At 33.1% G+C, this 13,912-nt stretch overlaps 3 protein-coding genes across 4 annotated transcripts; 2 read left to right on the top strand and 1 right to left on the bottom strand.

The window, feature by feature from the left end:
* Nucleotides 1-277: 277 nt before the first annotated feature.
* LOC143362992 (mitochondrial import inner membrane translocase subunit TIM14) lies at nt 278-1,612 on the top strand. The gene is made up of 3 exons (XM_076803568.1): nt 278-634; nt 1,032-1,157; nt 1,228-1,612. Exons 1-3 carry the CDS (start codon nt 632-634, stop codon nt 1,438-1,440), a joined length of 342 nt encoding a protein of 113 aa, XP_076659683.1. The 5' UTR covers nt 278-631; the 3' UTR covers nt 1,441-1,612.
* LOC143362991 (growth hormone-regulated TBC protein 1) lies at nt 1,479-4,474 on the bottom strand. 2 transcript variants are annotated; one of them, XM_076803565.1, is made up of 7 exons: nt 3,866-4,005; nt 3,330-3,531; nt 3,032-3,262; nt 2,755-2,915; nt 2,542-2,650; nt 2,167-2,352; nt 1,479-2,085 (listed from the first exon to the last, which is right to left on the bottom strand). In XM_076803565.1, the coding sequence occupies exons 1-7, from the start codon at nt 3,976-3,978 to the stop codon at nt 1,978-1,980; spliced, it is 1,110 nt and encodes a 369-aa protein (XP_076659680.1). In that variant the 5' UTR covers nt 3,979-4,005; the 3' UTR covers nt 1,479-1,977. The 2 variants fall into 2 exon arrangements, with proteins under 2 accessions (XP_076659680.1, XP_076659681.1); XM_076803566.1 differs by lacking the exon at nt 1,479-2,085 and having other exon boundaries at nt 2,232-2,384; nt 3,866-4,474.
* A 204-nt stretch (nt 4,475-4,678) lies between these two features.
* Eif2a (eukaryotic translation initiation factor 2A) lies at nt 4,679-10,796 on the top strand. Its single transcript, XM_076803564.1, has 12 exons — nt 4,679-4,806; nt 5,314-5,577; nt 5,712-5,811; nt 6,183-6,358; nt 7,136-7,224; nt 7,293-7,443; nt 7,529-7,699; nt 7,806-7,980; nt 8,066-8,229; nt 9,279-9,371; nt 9,463-9,617; nt 9,696-10,796. The coding sequence occupies exons 1-12, from the start codon at nt 4,779-4,781 to the stop codon at nt 9,819-9,821; spliced, it is 1,692 nt and encodes a 563-aa protein (XP_076659679.1). The 5' UTR covers nt 4,679-4,778; the 3' UTR covers nt 9,822-10,796.
* The last annotated feature ends 3,116 nt before the right edge of the window (nt 10,797-13,912 follow it).

Below are 13,912 nucleotides of genomic sequence, written 5' to 3'. Positions count from 1 at the left end.
ATAGGATTTCATATTTTGAACTATAATTCCACAACCTGCAGGAATTAATAAACACTTATGACTCAACAATGTCAAATATTATATTTACCCTAATCCATACATTTGTTTTATCTGTGGTTACACAGGAATGGAATAATTATTGTTATAAAAATTATAGAAATTGTATTGTTCAGTAGCAAAGTTGAATGCGACACATATTTTGCAGGTGGCAGCACTAGATGACTATACAAAAATGGTGGATAGCTATTTTATATCCTTATCTCAATGTACTTCGCACGTCATTTCAGTATAGAGGTACACATGTGCGCATTAAAATCATGAAATTATCTTGTTGTACATAATTCGAAGCTGTAGTGGTAGAGCTTATGTACTATTTATATGTAGTTTATATTTAGTAATTTATACACTGTCTTTTATGTCAGTAAATATATATTATATATATATTAATCACGAAGTAAACGAAGAAGAGCATGCTTCACTTTCTTTAAAGTGAGATTAAATTAATTAGCGCTGCTGTTGATCAACTGTTCAGGACGAATAGTCGAAGAATCTCATTTATTAATTTATTCGATGGTCTAACAAAATTATATCGTCTGTTGCGTTAAATTATCTGCGTTGTTTGACAATTGCAATGGTAAGCATGTACTGAAAATGCTAGTTTCAATGTTGATTTAAATGACATCAATACTGTAATGTTTAAAAACCTGTTCGTGATAATTGAGAATTTTTTGTTGAATGTTTTGTAATTCATAAATATGTTTAAGATGACTATGATTTTGAAATACATGTGCATGTGTATTACATCGTTGTTTCATCATCAACGAATAAGATATTGTTTATTTGAATGTTATTCTCTCATAAAAAAACTTACTTGATATATCAAATCACACACATCATAAAATAAGCTAATAATATGTCACGATTTGAGCGGTCCAGAGTTATGGATATATACTTTTTTTAAACAGGCGCATTTAAATTCTGTATTTATGCCAATAATACTACTTTTTAGTCTTTAACATTAACTGTTTTAGGCTAGTTCACTTGTCGCAGCAGGGATTGGCCTTGCCGTAGTGGGTTATACTGGGCGTTATGTTCTCAGAAGGATGCCAGCTTGGTCTCTCAAAATGTCAGAAGCTGTTAAATCATTAGATGCACAGGTAAATTACTTTAAACAAAAAGTTATACGTATCCTTATTACAAGTATTGTAACTACATGCACATTCCCAGAAATTAGCAAATAGTAAATACTACAAAGGAGGATTTGAGTCTAAAATGTCTCGTCGAGAAGCTAGTTTAATATTAGGTGTGTCTCCTACTGCAAACAAAGCAAAAGTGAAAGAGCATTTTAAAAAAGTTATGGCTGTAAATCATCCTGACAGAGGTGGATCTCCTTACATAGCAGCAAAGATTAACGAAGCAAAAGATTTGTTAGAAAAATGAGCTAGGTTTACATAGTAAAATAAAGAATTACGTAAAATATTTTGTATTATGTCTATATTTGTAAATGTAATTCTAGTTTTAGAATTTCTAGGACAAATTTTTCTGTACATAATTAACACAAATCAAGCTTATATTTTACTTAACTTAAAATAAAGATGTTTGTATATAGATACATTGCTGGTGGTTTTACTTTCAATACTGACTAATTGAGCTAAGAATTACTGTGTTTAAAACACTTAAGACATGATATAAATATAATCAGTACACATATATTACAATCTTATAGAATATAAAATATAATTACTGCCTAGTTCCATACTCTCTTTTTCTAAAAACAATGAATGTATAAAGAATTATATAAATAAAAATATGAACATCATCGGTATATTGTCTTACCTTCGTGCTAAAGTCGTATTTACAGTAACAGTGTAGAAGTAATATTATAATACAATCTTACGCAACATGATCAGTTTGCAGTTACATGAGAACAATATATTGACTAGATTATTTCGCAAGAGAGCATCTTATTGTCTAATACTATCGTTCTAATTTACTTTCCTTTTGTTCCGTACGCTCCCGCGAGATTTTTGCTCGTAGTTTCATGAGAGTGCTACCAGGCAGTGATCCAGGTACTTTAAATATGCTCTAAGATAAGAAGAATTCATTAATGCTATTACGCATTATTATTTGATTTTAGTTCTTAAACAAACATCTGACTATGTTTACCTGCATAAATTCGTGACATTTTAAAACAATACTGTCCTTCGTTATCTCTTTAAAACATTCCGCTAACGTCGTAAAATCTTGACATGCAAGCAAGTTGCCCTTATTCCTTTTTATAAGAGTTAATGCAACACGAAAAATAATTTTACTTCCTTCATAAAAAAGACAATCCCATATGCGCAGCGTAGTCTGCCAAGTTGTAAACATTTTATTCAGTACTTCTATAGTTTATGGCAATCCAAACAAGAATTCAATTATTAATACAAAACATTAAACTAACAACAAATTTTTGAATTCTATTTATATTTCATATAATCTTCAAGGAAAATAAATCGTTAAGTTCACGTTAACTTAAAATATATAGATGATTAATTTTACCTCAATTGGTAAGACCTCTGCAAATAAACAAACAAACCATTTCGTTGTAATAACTGCCCAAGGTAAACCTACGTTTGTAACATGCTGATATATATCTGGCATTTTTATTCTAAAACAATATTCGTAATATATTATATATATATATGTGTGTGTGTGTGGGAGTGTATGTTGCATTATTTACAAGCTACGAATAAAAAGTAAGAAAATCTTTACTTGACTAATTCTGCAAGAACATCTATGTCTGTAAGTAGACCATCCATAGTCGATGTGTAATAATCAGGTAAAATTTTTTCTATTAGAACCTTTAACAGCCAAAAAGCTGTTTCTTCATTTTTTGTAACAAGTAGCAATAATCCTGCAATATAATTTAAACCCTAAAAAGAAAATGTAATAATTTTTGTTTAATCCGTATTTTTGTAAACTAGTTAATGATAATGTTAATTTACATAAGCACCCATAGTATAAGCGCGATCATTTATAAAACACTTACTTGACAGTACCCTACTGTCTTATTTTGATGAGCAAAAGCTAATAAAATATTATACAATTGATGCTGCTGGTTTTCTGTGTTATTAAAAAATATATTGTCAGGAAATGTTCTTGGTAGATCAGTTTTTATAATATCTTCTATTTGTTTATTATGTGTGGACTGTAATAGCTTTTCATAAAGATCTGGAGATGCATTTTTCATATCCTCTCCTCCGCTCACAGAAAGCCATACCTTTAAGGACCGATATCTTTGATTAGTTCAATAAAAATTAATTATTTTTAATCCCATTCATACTTACCAAACCTCTATGTTCACCTGGTATGCCTTTGCGGACATATCTTTTTACTGTTATACTACGTTGCAATGATTTTCCTTCACCAATAATTTCAGCCCATTTCTTTGCCCTTTTAGCGAGTACTTTAAGATATTCTGACATAAAATCTTCATAAGTGTCATAGTCGAAATCATGGGGTCTTTCGAAGCCATACTCATCAACATTACTAGAAAAAAATTTAAACCTTAATCGTAAAAATATAAAGAGATGTTGCTAATAACAGCTCCTTTTAATCTAACTTTATTTAACCTTCGAACCTTTATGCAAATATGTATGAAAAAAGTCGGTTCAGTTTAACTGTCACCTGTCCATTTACTAGTGATTAAATAGAAATTATATTTATGAAAACATAACCTCACTTATGTCAGGACAAAAATAGTAAAATATACGTTTACAAATTATGCAAAACACTCGTAGCGTTTATGTCTTACACATGTATTTATAAAACAAAACAAAATAGTTATACACTTATAAAATAACCCGGAGTCTTCAATGCTTACCTAAAACATGAACTTGCCATACCCCAGGCAATAGGATGCTGACATATAATTTCTGCCGTATACAGGGTGTTCAGTAAACCCTTTTCAATATTAATATTACTGTGCATAATCATCGGAAGATTGTATTAGATGATACTTATGGCAATGATAACGATGAATCACTTATTCATATGCTTCTTTTTATGTTTTCGAGTTTCAGAAGGTCCAGAAATTGCTGTTATAAATTATACTGTATAAGCATTTTCTTATCTTTGATTAGAAAAAGTGAAGTATGTATATTTGTTATACCATGAAGCGTTTATCTATTTTCTCGGAACGAGATTTTGCATTGGTGACACATAACTATGCCAGAACGATTTCTAACTATTGGCAGATGATTTCAATACATTAAATAACAAATGACATGATTTAAAAATAGATCTATTGTTTAAAATATTTATCAGTGAAAACGGGTGTTCATTTCAGGAGAAGTTAGATAATCAATTTTTTGTTCAATATTTGAAAAACTAATCAAATTTACCAAATAAGTAGAGATTGTGAGTTAGTTGCAATTTTTAACAGAAATTCATGTACTTTCATATCTTAACGTAAAAATTATGGTAAATATTCAACATCGCGTATGTGCATGATTTCTATTATCCAATACATTCAATTAATTCTATTTTATTGGCATATTATGTAGCGATAATAGACTTTGTATTTCAAGAATTTCAATGTTTAAATCAAGATTAAAATAAATCTCGAAAAATTTAAAAATATATTGAATTTATTTGTACGATCCTGAGCGCACGTGCTTCTTACATACGATTTGGGCGACGCATGTGCAAGAAATCCTTTTCGAGGGACAAATTCCTCAATCTGGCAAGAGTGGTCGATACTCGATATTACGGTACCACATGGTAACGGAGGTAAAATGGCGTTAACTGTTCCTTGTGTCGCTGGTAAGCATTTTTGCATTATTTTTCCAGGTAGACTTCTCAATTGAAAACTGAATCTGATATGTTACTTCTAACTCGAATAATATGTGACCGTATTAAACACGTATCTATTTATAAAGCAATAGCAAGTTTCGTCATATGCGGCAACTGACTGGACAAAAATGTGTCATGTGGCATTTTGTTACTGAAAGATACATTTATAACAAAATAAATATGTATAATATTATAAATATGAACTAATACTAATTATTATAACTAAAATTTGTACATGCACAGTTTCGATAATACTGCATTATTTCATGAATAATTTGTGGTTATTTTAAATTTGTTTCTAGTCAGGGAATTTTTCTATTTTTATTTCAGTAATTTGTTGGTCTTTGTAATAGGTGTAAAATGTTGTTACCTTTAATGTTCTGAATTTATAACCGATGTACACTCGAGTGGCAACAAGATAATATTATTTTATTATAACATTGATTGTCGGATATTAAAGAATTACATTTTTTATAGTGAGAGGTTCCAATGGGGTCAGCTTAGGACAAGGTCCGCCATCGTACGAATCAGTTAAATCATTTCCTAAGGATGACAGTAAAACGTGTAGAGCAATGGGTTTTAGTCCTGACGGACGATATTTCGCTTGGGTCAATGGACTCAGCACAAAGATTGTGGAATGTAATTCGTGGAAAGTTGTTACAGAAATCAAAAGACCCAAAATCTTTTCGATACAGTTTTCCAGTCAAGGCAACTATTTTATGACCTGGGAACCATTCCATGGTATTTTATTCATTATTATTCTGCTGTTCTTTTTTTTGCTTAAAATTTTTTATAATTACTTGTATTTACATTGTACGTATAAAGATTTTATTATAATAGTCTCAAACATAATACTATTGATATTTTTATTATAGTGACACAATCGAATCCTCAAGCGTCACCTAATCTTCACATATGGAGGACGGACAATGGAGAACTAGTGAAGAGTTGCATACAGAAGAGACAGACAGACTGGTAATGTAATGTTTACGTAATAACTGTGCCATTTATTAATTAAAAATTGTATTAATTGTGTATCCAACACTTTCATGGATATGTTTGATTTAGAATAATAATAATAATGTTGTTTTTCATATATACATATATATATATAAGAAAATCGAGAAAGATAGAATTTACATAAATGTTTATCGTCTTAAAAGCATTATGTTTCAATCATGAATGTTATTTTTAAAAGTATTTATTTATACTTTATACTTAACTATATACAGTTAAAAAATATATATTAATTGTTAATATACTTTAAGAATATTTCAATGTTTATGAATATACTAGATGATTTGTTTTTTGCGCTAACTATATACATTGACATCATGCTTATTCAGGGAACCCCAATGGTCAAGCGATGAGAAAATCTGTGGGATGTTAGTTGGTGCAGATGTTGTTCTGTATGAGGATGCCAATTTTCAAAAAGTTGCTCACAGAATAAATGTAGCCAAAGTTGCTAGTTTTAGTATATCACCCACTTGTTCTCCGTATTTTATTCTCTGTTATATGCCTGGTAAATACATTTTGTTGTATTTATTTAATATTACTTTACACAAATACATTTATGCAATGTCAAGGTACCTATATGTGGAGAGTACATAATTTTTTTCACAATGTTACTTATCAAATATTGTGACAATTTAATGAAACCTAAGATCGACAGAAATAGAAAAATATGTTACATGTAATTATAAGTAAACTGTGTTCATAGATGTACAACCAATGATATGTTTAATCAGTAGTTCAAGTGTAGCTGAGATAAAAATTGGCATATTTTATGAAGTACTTTTTCATTTCAGTTTCTCTCATTATGAAGCAAATATGCATGGCAAGCATGTAATGCACAGGTGGAATGAAGATTATAAGACATTTGTATCTGTAGAACACTTTAATATCGTAAACAAGTACAATCGAGTATTGTTACGTAATGGTATTTTGTGATATAGACAAGTATGAATATATAATTGGGATCAACAATAATGGGAAACTTTCCTGGTTATTGCATGCACAGTTTTATGTGTAAGTACACAATTCAAATCATAGGGAATAAATAGTAGTATATAACAGGTAATTATAAATAGATTATATTTAGAAAAGTAATAGACCTGATATTATTAACTTCAAATTATTTTGATGAATATCTTTTACTCTGTATTGTTATGTAAAGTGATGTAAAAATAAGTACTCTCCACATTAAATACCAAATGTTTAATCTGTATATGTATATTACATTATTCATTTAAGTATAAGTATTAAATTGGATTTGTAATTAATGTGATTTACATCATAGGAAAATCTGGTCAGCCTGCATTTGGCAGATTATTCCAATATCCTGATTTCGACGCTACGCGTGCTATAGCAAATAAAAGTTTCTTCCAGGTATAATTTTGCTTTTATTAAGTATTTACAGATTTATTTCCAGAAAATTATACGACCTTTCTTCCTAGGCTGATAGGATGAGCGTTTATTGGAATAATACTGGAGCACATGCCTTATTATTGACAAGTACAGAGGTTGACAAAACAGGTGCTTCGTACTATGGAAAACAAACTTTACATTATCTTAATACAAAGGGTGAAACTGCCATGCTCACGTTCAGTTCGTATTTTTTTTTCGTTATTGCTGTTCATAAATATAACTTTTACATATGTTTAAACACTATTCTTTATTGTCTTTCATTTAGAAAATGAGGGGCCCATACATGCACTTCAATGGTCTCCAAAAAAAAATGAATTTTGTGTCATATATGGTTTCATGCCAGCTCAAGCTACATTATTTAACATTAAGTGTGAACCAATATTTGAGTTTGGTACACTTCATCGAAATAGTATTTACTATAGCCCTCATGGAGATAATATCCTTTTTCAAACTACAGTGTTCATATTGTTATACTTCTTTTATTATAAGGTTATAAGGTTTTTGTATTTAGCAAATAATTGGTTTCCTTAACTACTATGCACTTCTTATATTGACTGGGTTTGGTAATCTCCGTGGACATGTTGAGTTATGGGATGTAGATACAAAGAAATTAATTGCTAAAGCAGAAGCTCCTGATACAACGCTTCTTCAGTGGTCTCCGGATGGAGAACACTTTATGACTGCGACCACAGCACCTAGACTGCGTATGTGTAATGGGTAAGCAACTTAATGGTACAAGATATGTATACATCATTTCTTTGTGAACATATTAAATTTCTTGGTCATCAATATTTATTTATAGATTTAAAATCTGGCACTACACTGGAACATTATTATATGAACGACCATGGAACGAACAGGAGGAATTATGGGAAGTACTTTGGCAAACATTCCCACCTAACACATTTCCTGAGAAAGCCATTAGTTATAAAGCTGTTGAAGGTATTGCTCCTAGCCAACCACAAGGTAAAGACAGTGTATAATACTTAATGAATACTTAATATGAATACTATAATTAATCATTGATTAATACAGTCTTTGGCCAAAAAATTAGGGACACTTATAATTTTCCAACATTTTCACGGTAATCGTCGGATTAAAAGGCCAAAATGTAATTTAATAATAATTTTTATTAACTACATACGTATGTACATGTGCAGGATGAGTCTGATAACATGATGATCTCAAATAACTCGTAAGTTATTTGTTGTACGAAAAAAATATTCAAACAAATGTTGCATGGTTTCTAGTGGGACAGTGCTGTAATCTGTTTTTCGTTACTTTGTTTTTTTTTTATCGAGACATGAGACAATATTTATTCTCGAATTCTGAGAAAGTACCAAATTCTGTGAAAGAAAGTATTATACCTCATACAGTGAATATTCGTTACGAGTCAGTTGCACCGTTCTGGTAACTGACTCTTAGCCGAAATCAGTTGTCGCCGAGCGTCGCATTTGAAATACACAGGGCACGCTGGAAATCTAAGAATCATATGCGTCTACAAGTCATAAACGCCTATGACTACTAAACGATACTGACAAAAAGACTGAGAAAATGTCTTTCTCCGATACAATGTTGCACGAAGCTCGAGAGACGGCTCTCGACTTTCGGCCCCTCATCGCGGTGGTGTGGGTAGTTCCACTGACTCCAAATTGTAAGGTTGGCACTGACTCATAATGAGAATTCACTGTATCTCGATAAAAAAACAAAGTAACAAAAAACAGATTACAGCACTGTATGCCCCCAGGACACCATGCAACATTTGTTTGGACTTTTTTTCGTACAACAAATAACTTACGAGTTATTTGAAGCAGCGTTGCTACGAGATTCACCCTGTATATGCACGTACTTTAGTAGTTAATAAAAATTATGATTAAATTATGTTCTGGCCTTTTAATTTTACGATTACAGTGAAAATTTTGGAAAATTATGAGTGGCCCTTATTTTTTGGCTAAGGACTGTAAATATAAGAGTTATATTAAACGATGATATATGTTTTTATGACTTACTTAAAGCATCAAAACAAGCGTATCGGCCGCCTACTGCCAGAGGAGTAAGCTTGCCTTTCGAAATACCTAATTGCCCATTTGGCAAGAAGAAGAAGACTGGTAATAGAACAAACTTCTTATAGTAATTTACAAGATACAAGTATTGTGCGAAATCTATAAAATTGTTGTATTTTGTTTTTAACAAATAAAGCAAAGAAAAAGACGAAGAAGGATAAGAAGGAAGAAGGGGCTGCATCTTCTAGCCCAAGTACAAATGGACAAGTTGCAAGCACAAACAGTCAGAACTTAGTTCCTCAATGTCTCGATGAAGTGGAGAGAAGTAAGAAAATAAAAAAGATTAAAGCGGTAAGAATTTTTACTGTACATATTCAAACAGAAGTGATATTCAATGGTTCCGATTTTAATATTCTCTATTTATTATAGAAATTAGATCAAATTACTAAACTAAAGGAACAGTTAGAGGCTGGAAAGCAATTAGAAATCAATCAATTGGACAAGATCAAGAAAGAAGCTGATTTGCTGAATGAAATGGAAAAGCTTGCTTTATGATGAACATTTCAAATCGCACACATGTACGGTTAAAAAAAAGTCCGAATATTTCTCCTGAAAAATGGAAAATGATCTCGGTCCATCGTTTACAATATCGTACGTACGGAAGTTACGTTTGGCTGAAAAAATTTTCATTCTGCAAAGAGGTAGTGGGAACAAAATAAATTTCGACGGTGGATTGAAACATGTTTCCACATTATTGAGGTTGATAGAATTTAAAATACGATCACAAATTTTGTTCGTTTTAGTGATCTTAAAAAGAATGCAGGAGGTCCGTCAAATCTCTTCCTTAATAATGAAAAAGAGATCATGTTATTTTTCTCAAGAAACGTTTCACTTTAAATAACTTTTTTTTTTTAATGGGGGATAATAAGTCGGTTGACGATTACCAAGCTTCTTCCGTATCATGCAATCTCAAATAAAGATCGTGTGTACGCGATAAAAGTGCAAAGTATCTCGTGGTATTTTATTGGACATGTAGGGAGTTATATAAAATTTATAATCGCATGGATATGTGTGAGATGAAAAAGTAACGTAATTGTAAAATTTCAATACACAAAAAAAATTTGTTCCTGAAGGCAGGTGCTATGGTTTCAATTATCATATTTGTAAATTATGGTGTATCATTTTTTCTTCGAGTAACAATTTGTATTCGATAATAGACACTTAAATAATAGAAAGTTGTAGTTTAATTGTTAAATAACTGAAGTTGAATGTATCGTGCCGATACCTTCAGGAACACCTTTCGTTTTTGTACACGATATTTCTTTTGATAAATTGCATTGTGCTTAGAATTCAAATTTTTATATTTTTCCTGCTATCAATCATTACAAGACTGGTCAGACGAAATAGGATTACATGATACAGTTTAATAAATAAGTGAAAAAACTGCAAAAAAAGAAAAAACAATAATTAAGTGTCGTTTCACGAATAGTGAAACATTTTTAAACAATAAAGGAAATTTAGCTTTTTGAATTAGTTGATTTTGTAAGCACCACTATTTTAAACAATGTTCGATGTTATCCTTACTTGTTCATGAATAACGAGTAAGTGTCAAACTGGGACGCTTGGTTTTTTCTCGAAGGAGAACTATTTGCTTGTCGAGGTCAGAATTTTCGGAGTAGGTTTCTCGGATGGTTTCGCGTTCGCGGCGGAGGGCATATTTGGCTTGCGCCAGTTCAACTTCTAATTGCGCGTGATCACGATTAATCGCGGCGGCTTCTTCGCGGAGTCCGATTTCCTTGTCTTTTATTTTTGTATGGATTCATGTCCTAAAGATGTGCAGTTTAGCCTCTAGCCTCTGCCTGAACTCTTTCGATGTTAGGATTATTAGGTCGAACTCGTATGTAGACCTCGCAAGCATCTCGGGCATCCTTTATGGCATCCACGACCACTCCTCCTCCAGTGAAAATTCCTCACTACTTACATTTTTTCACCTTAATTTGATTTTTGATGACAGTGGACTGGATTCTAGTTGTGAGATATTGATAGACGACCGAAAGACGAGTTTTCTGGCCAGTTTGGTGCAACAATTCATCATTAGTCACAGCTAGTGCCAGTAATTGGACTGTGGGAGTCCTATCAATAGGAATCACTTGTCAGGAAAGCCCTTGGCTACACTGCTACTACTACTACTACTACTTCTCTCTCTCTCTCTCTCTCTCTCTCTCTCTCTCTCTCTCTCTCTCTCTCTCTCTCTCTCTCTCCTGCAACCATTGACGCATCCACCTAAATTCTCTCTTACCACTGTGAAATAGATTCACAGTTATCACAGGAAAACTCGCTACAATACAAGGGATTGTGACAATCTTGGAATTTAAATCAATTCCAGGAGCTCTTTTGGTGGTAACAATGGAGTATTTCTTCTAAGCATTATTTGATTTATTCATGACCCTATCAAAGGCTGTTCCTTAAGACACGAACATCTTGCAAATGGTCCGAATATCTTTAAAGAAAACCTCATTATTACTATACTTAAATTCTTGGTTCTGGACGCTATATCTGAGGATTACTTTATAAGTGGGATATGGCAAAATTCAGGCCTGTGAATTCATGTGACGATCTAGCATGATCCCAGTAATCATTTTTGGGCTGAAACCATCATATTGCATCAATATTTTCAGTGTTGAAGGCCTCTGCTAGGCTGGCCGTTTGAGCTGTAGCGAGTCCCACCTGATCTTTCCACAATGCCACTTGTTCTACAAAGACATTTTCCATCATCCCAGCTAGGTTTTTGTAATCCAAGAGTAACTTGGAGCAACTTCACGACAGGTCGATTAGGATTGATGAGATTGATGAAAGCTCCGTGTAAGCTGTCGCAGATGGAGCCAAAGATGTTTCTGTAAAAGTATCTCTGAGTGATGGATGCAGCACAACGATCTTTGTATTCTCTCACAGATAACTTGCAGAAGTTTTAAGGATCAACCTGAGTGGACACAAAGGTGTCCTTCCCTAGATTCTAAGGCCCTGGGTAGCACAGTAGTTAAGTCCAGCTGGCCCAGAATCCTATTTCTCCTATAAACACAAGAATACATGTTATAAGTTGAAATTAATTGCAATTTTTGTTGTTTATTGAGGGTAATCGTTGTTATATTACTAAATATTGTTTTCGTTTTATATATAAATATACATTAATAAGATCTCTGTTCCTTTAAGAGAACGAGGTTGTATAGGGTACCTGTCGCAATTACTGTGCCATTAAGCTAACTTGTTAATTCATGAATTAATTAATAAAGTATTTGATTTTAATTTCATCTCTTCAAAATTTATATTGCTTCTCAAGCTCTTTCTTTTTATTGGAATATTTTTTTCAAGTTAAAAATGTTAATATTTCGCGACAATGTAATTAAAATAAAAAGAAGGGTTTTGTTCCAATTAGTGTGCCTTTGCAAACGTTTTGAACATATTTGTATCGATATAGAAACTGTGTTGAGGTAAGTATATAGCTCGATAAAGAAAATATATTTGAACAATATTTTTCCATTAATCCGTTATCAGTATTAAGTATTAATAGGTTGACATTAGTAGTGCAAGAATTAAGGTAGTATTTCTCACATTTGAAGTTACAGTTTGCACCGCGTTTCAATTCGAAACGTTCCATTCGATTAAACAAGAGTTATTATACTCCGTATAAGTAAGAACAGAGAAGAAATAACCACAGAAAAGAATTCTAAATAATTTCATACAAAACATTTTTGGTGACAAACCTTGCTCAAAGATTCGGCGAATTAACAGTAGTTAGGCGTTAGGCTATTTAAAACAGTCGAGCTACCTGAGACAGTGGATCGTCGAGCTCAGTTACTGTGTCCAGAATCACCAGCAGAGTCGCCAGATCAGGGAAATTAACTCGCATCGAAGGGAGAAAATTACCCTCTCTCTGCCAGTACTAGATTAGTCACGTGACATTGTGACATATGAACGACGGAGACGAAACGCATCATGTGACCAGGTAGTGGCTGAAGCGTGGGGGAATAGCGTCGTAGAAGGGAAGGTAAAGTGGGGAGACAAGTCTTTATCTTGCGGCTCTGATCGTCAGATCAGGGGAATTGAGTTGAATTGAGGGGGAAAGGTTACCCTCTCTGTGCCAGTACCGAATTTGTCACGTGACATTGTGACGAATATACGACAGAGATGAAATGCATCACATGACCGGACAGTGGCGGAAGAGTGGGAATGCTCACCGCCGGAAATGGGAAAATGGCGTTGTAGAAAGGGTAAAGTAGAGTGGCAACTCTAGAGCAGAGCCGCCAGATTAGAACTTGTCTCCCCACTCTACCTTCCCCTTCTACGACGCTATTCCTCCGGTACTGGCAGAGAGAGGGTAACTTTTTCCCCTCAATTTGTGCTCCCTCCCTTCATCCGGCGACACTGTTCTGGGCCCGTACAATAAATCGGATACCCACTGTTCGGGTCGGTCCAGAACAAATTGGACGGGCGTCCGACACATCATGCACTCGGGTAGATGCGTCGAATCAGTGTCGTCAAATTAAGATTTGTTTCTCACATTAATTTCCCCTTCTACCGCGCTATTCCCCACGCGGCCCGGTCACGTGATGCGTTTCGTCTCTGTCGTGTATACTTCGGTACTAGCT

The sequence above is a fragment of the Halictus rubicundus genome, chromosome 18 (genome assembly GCF_050948215.1).
Source record: "Halictus rubicundus isolate RS-2024b chromosome 18, iyHalRubi1_principal, whole genome shotgun sequence".
In the NCBI taxonomy this organism is placed as follows: domain Eukaryota; kingdom Metazoa; phylum Arthropoda; class Insecta; order Hymenoptera; family Halictidae; genus Halictus; species Halictus rubicundus.
Note: the sequence above shows the minus strand (reverse complement) of the source record. Positions and strands in the feature narration are given on the sequence as shown.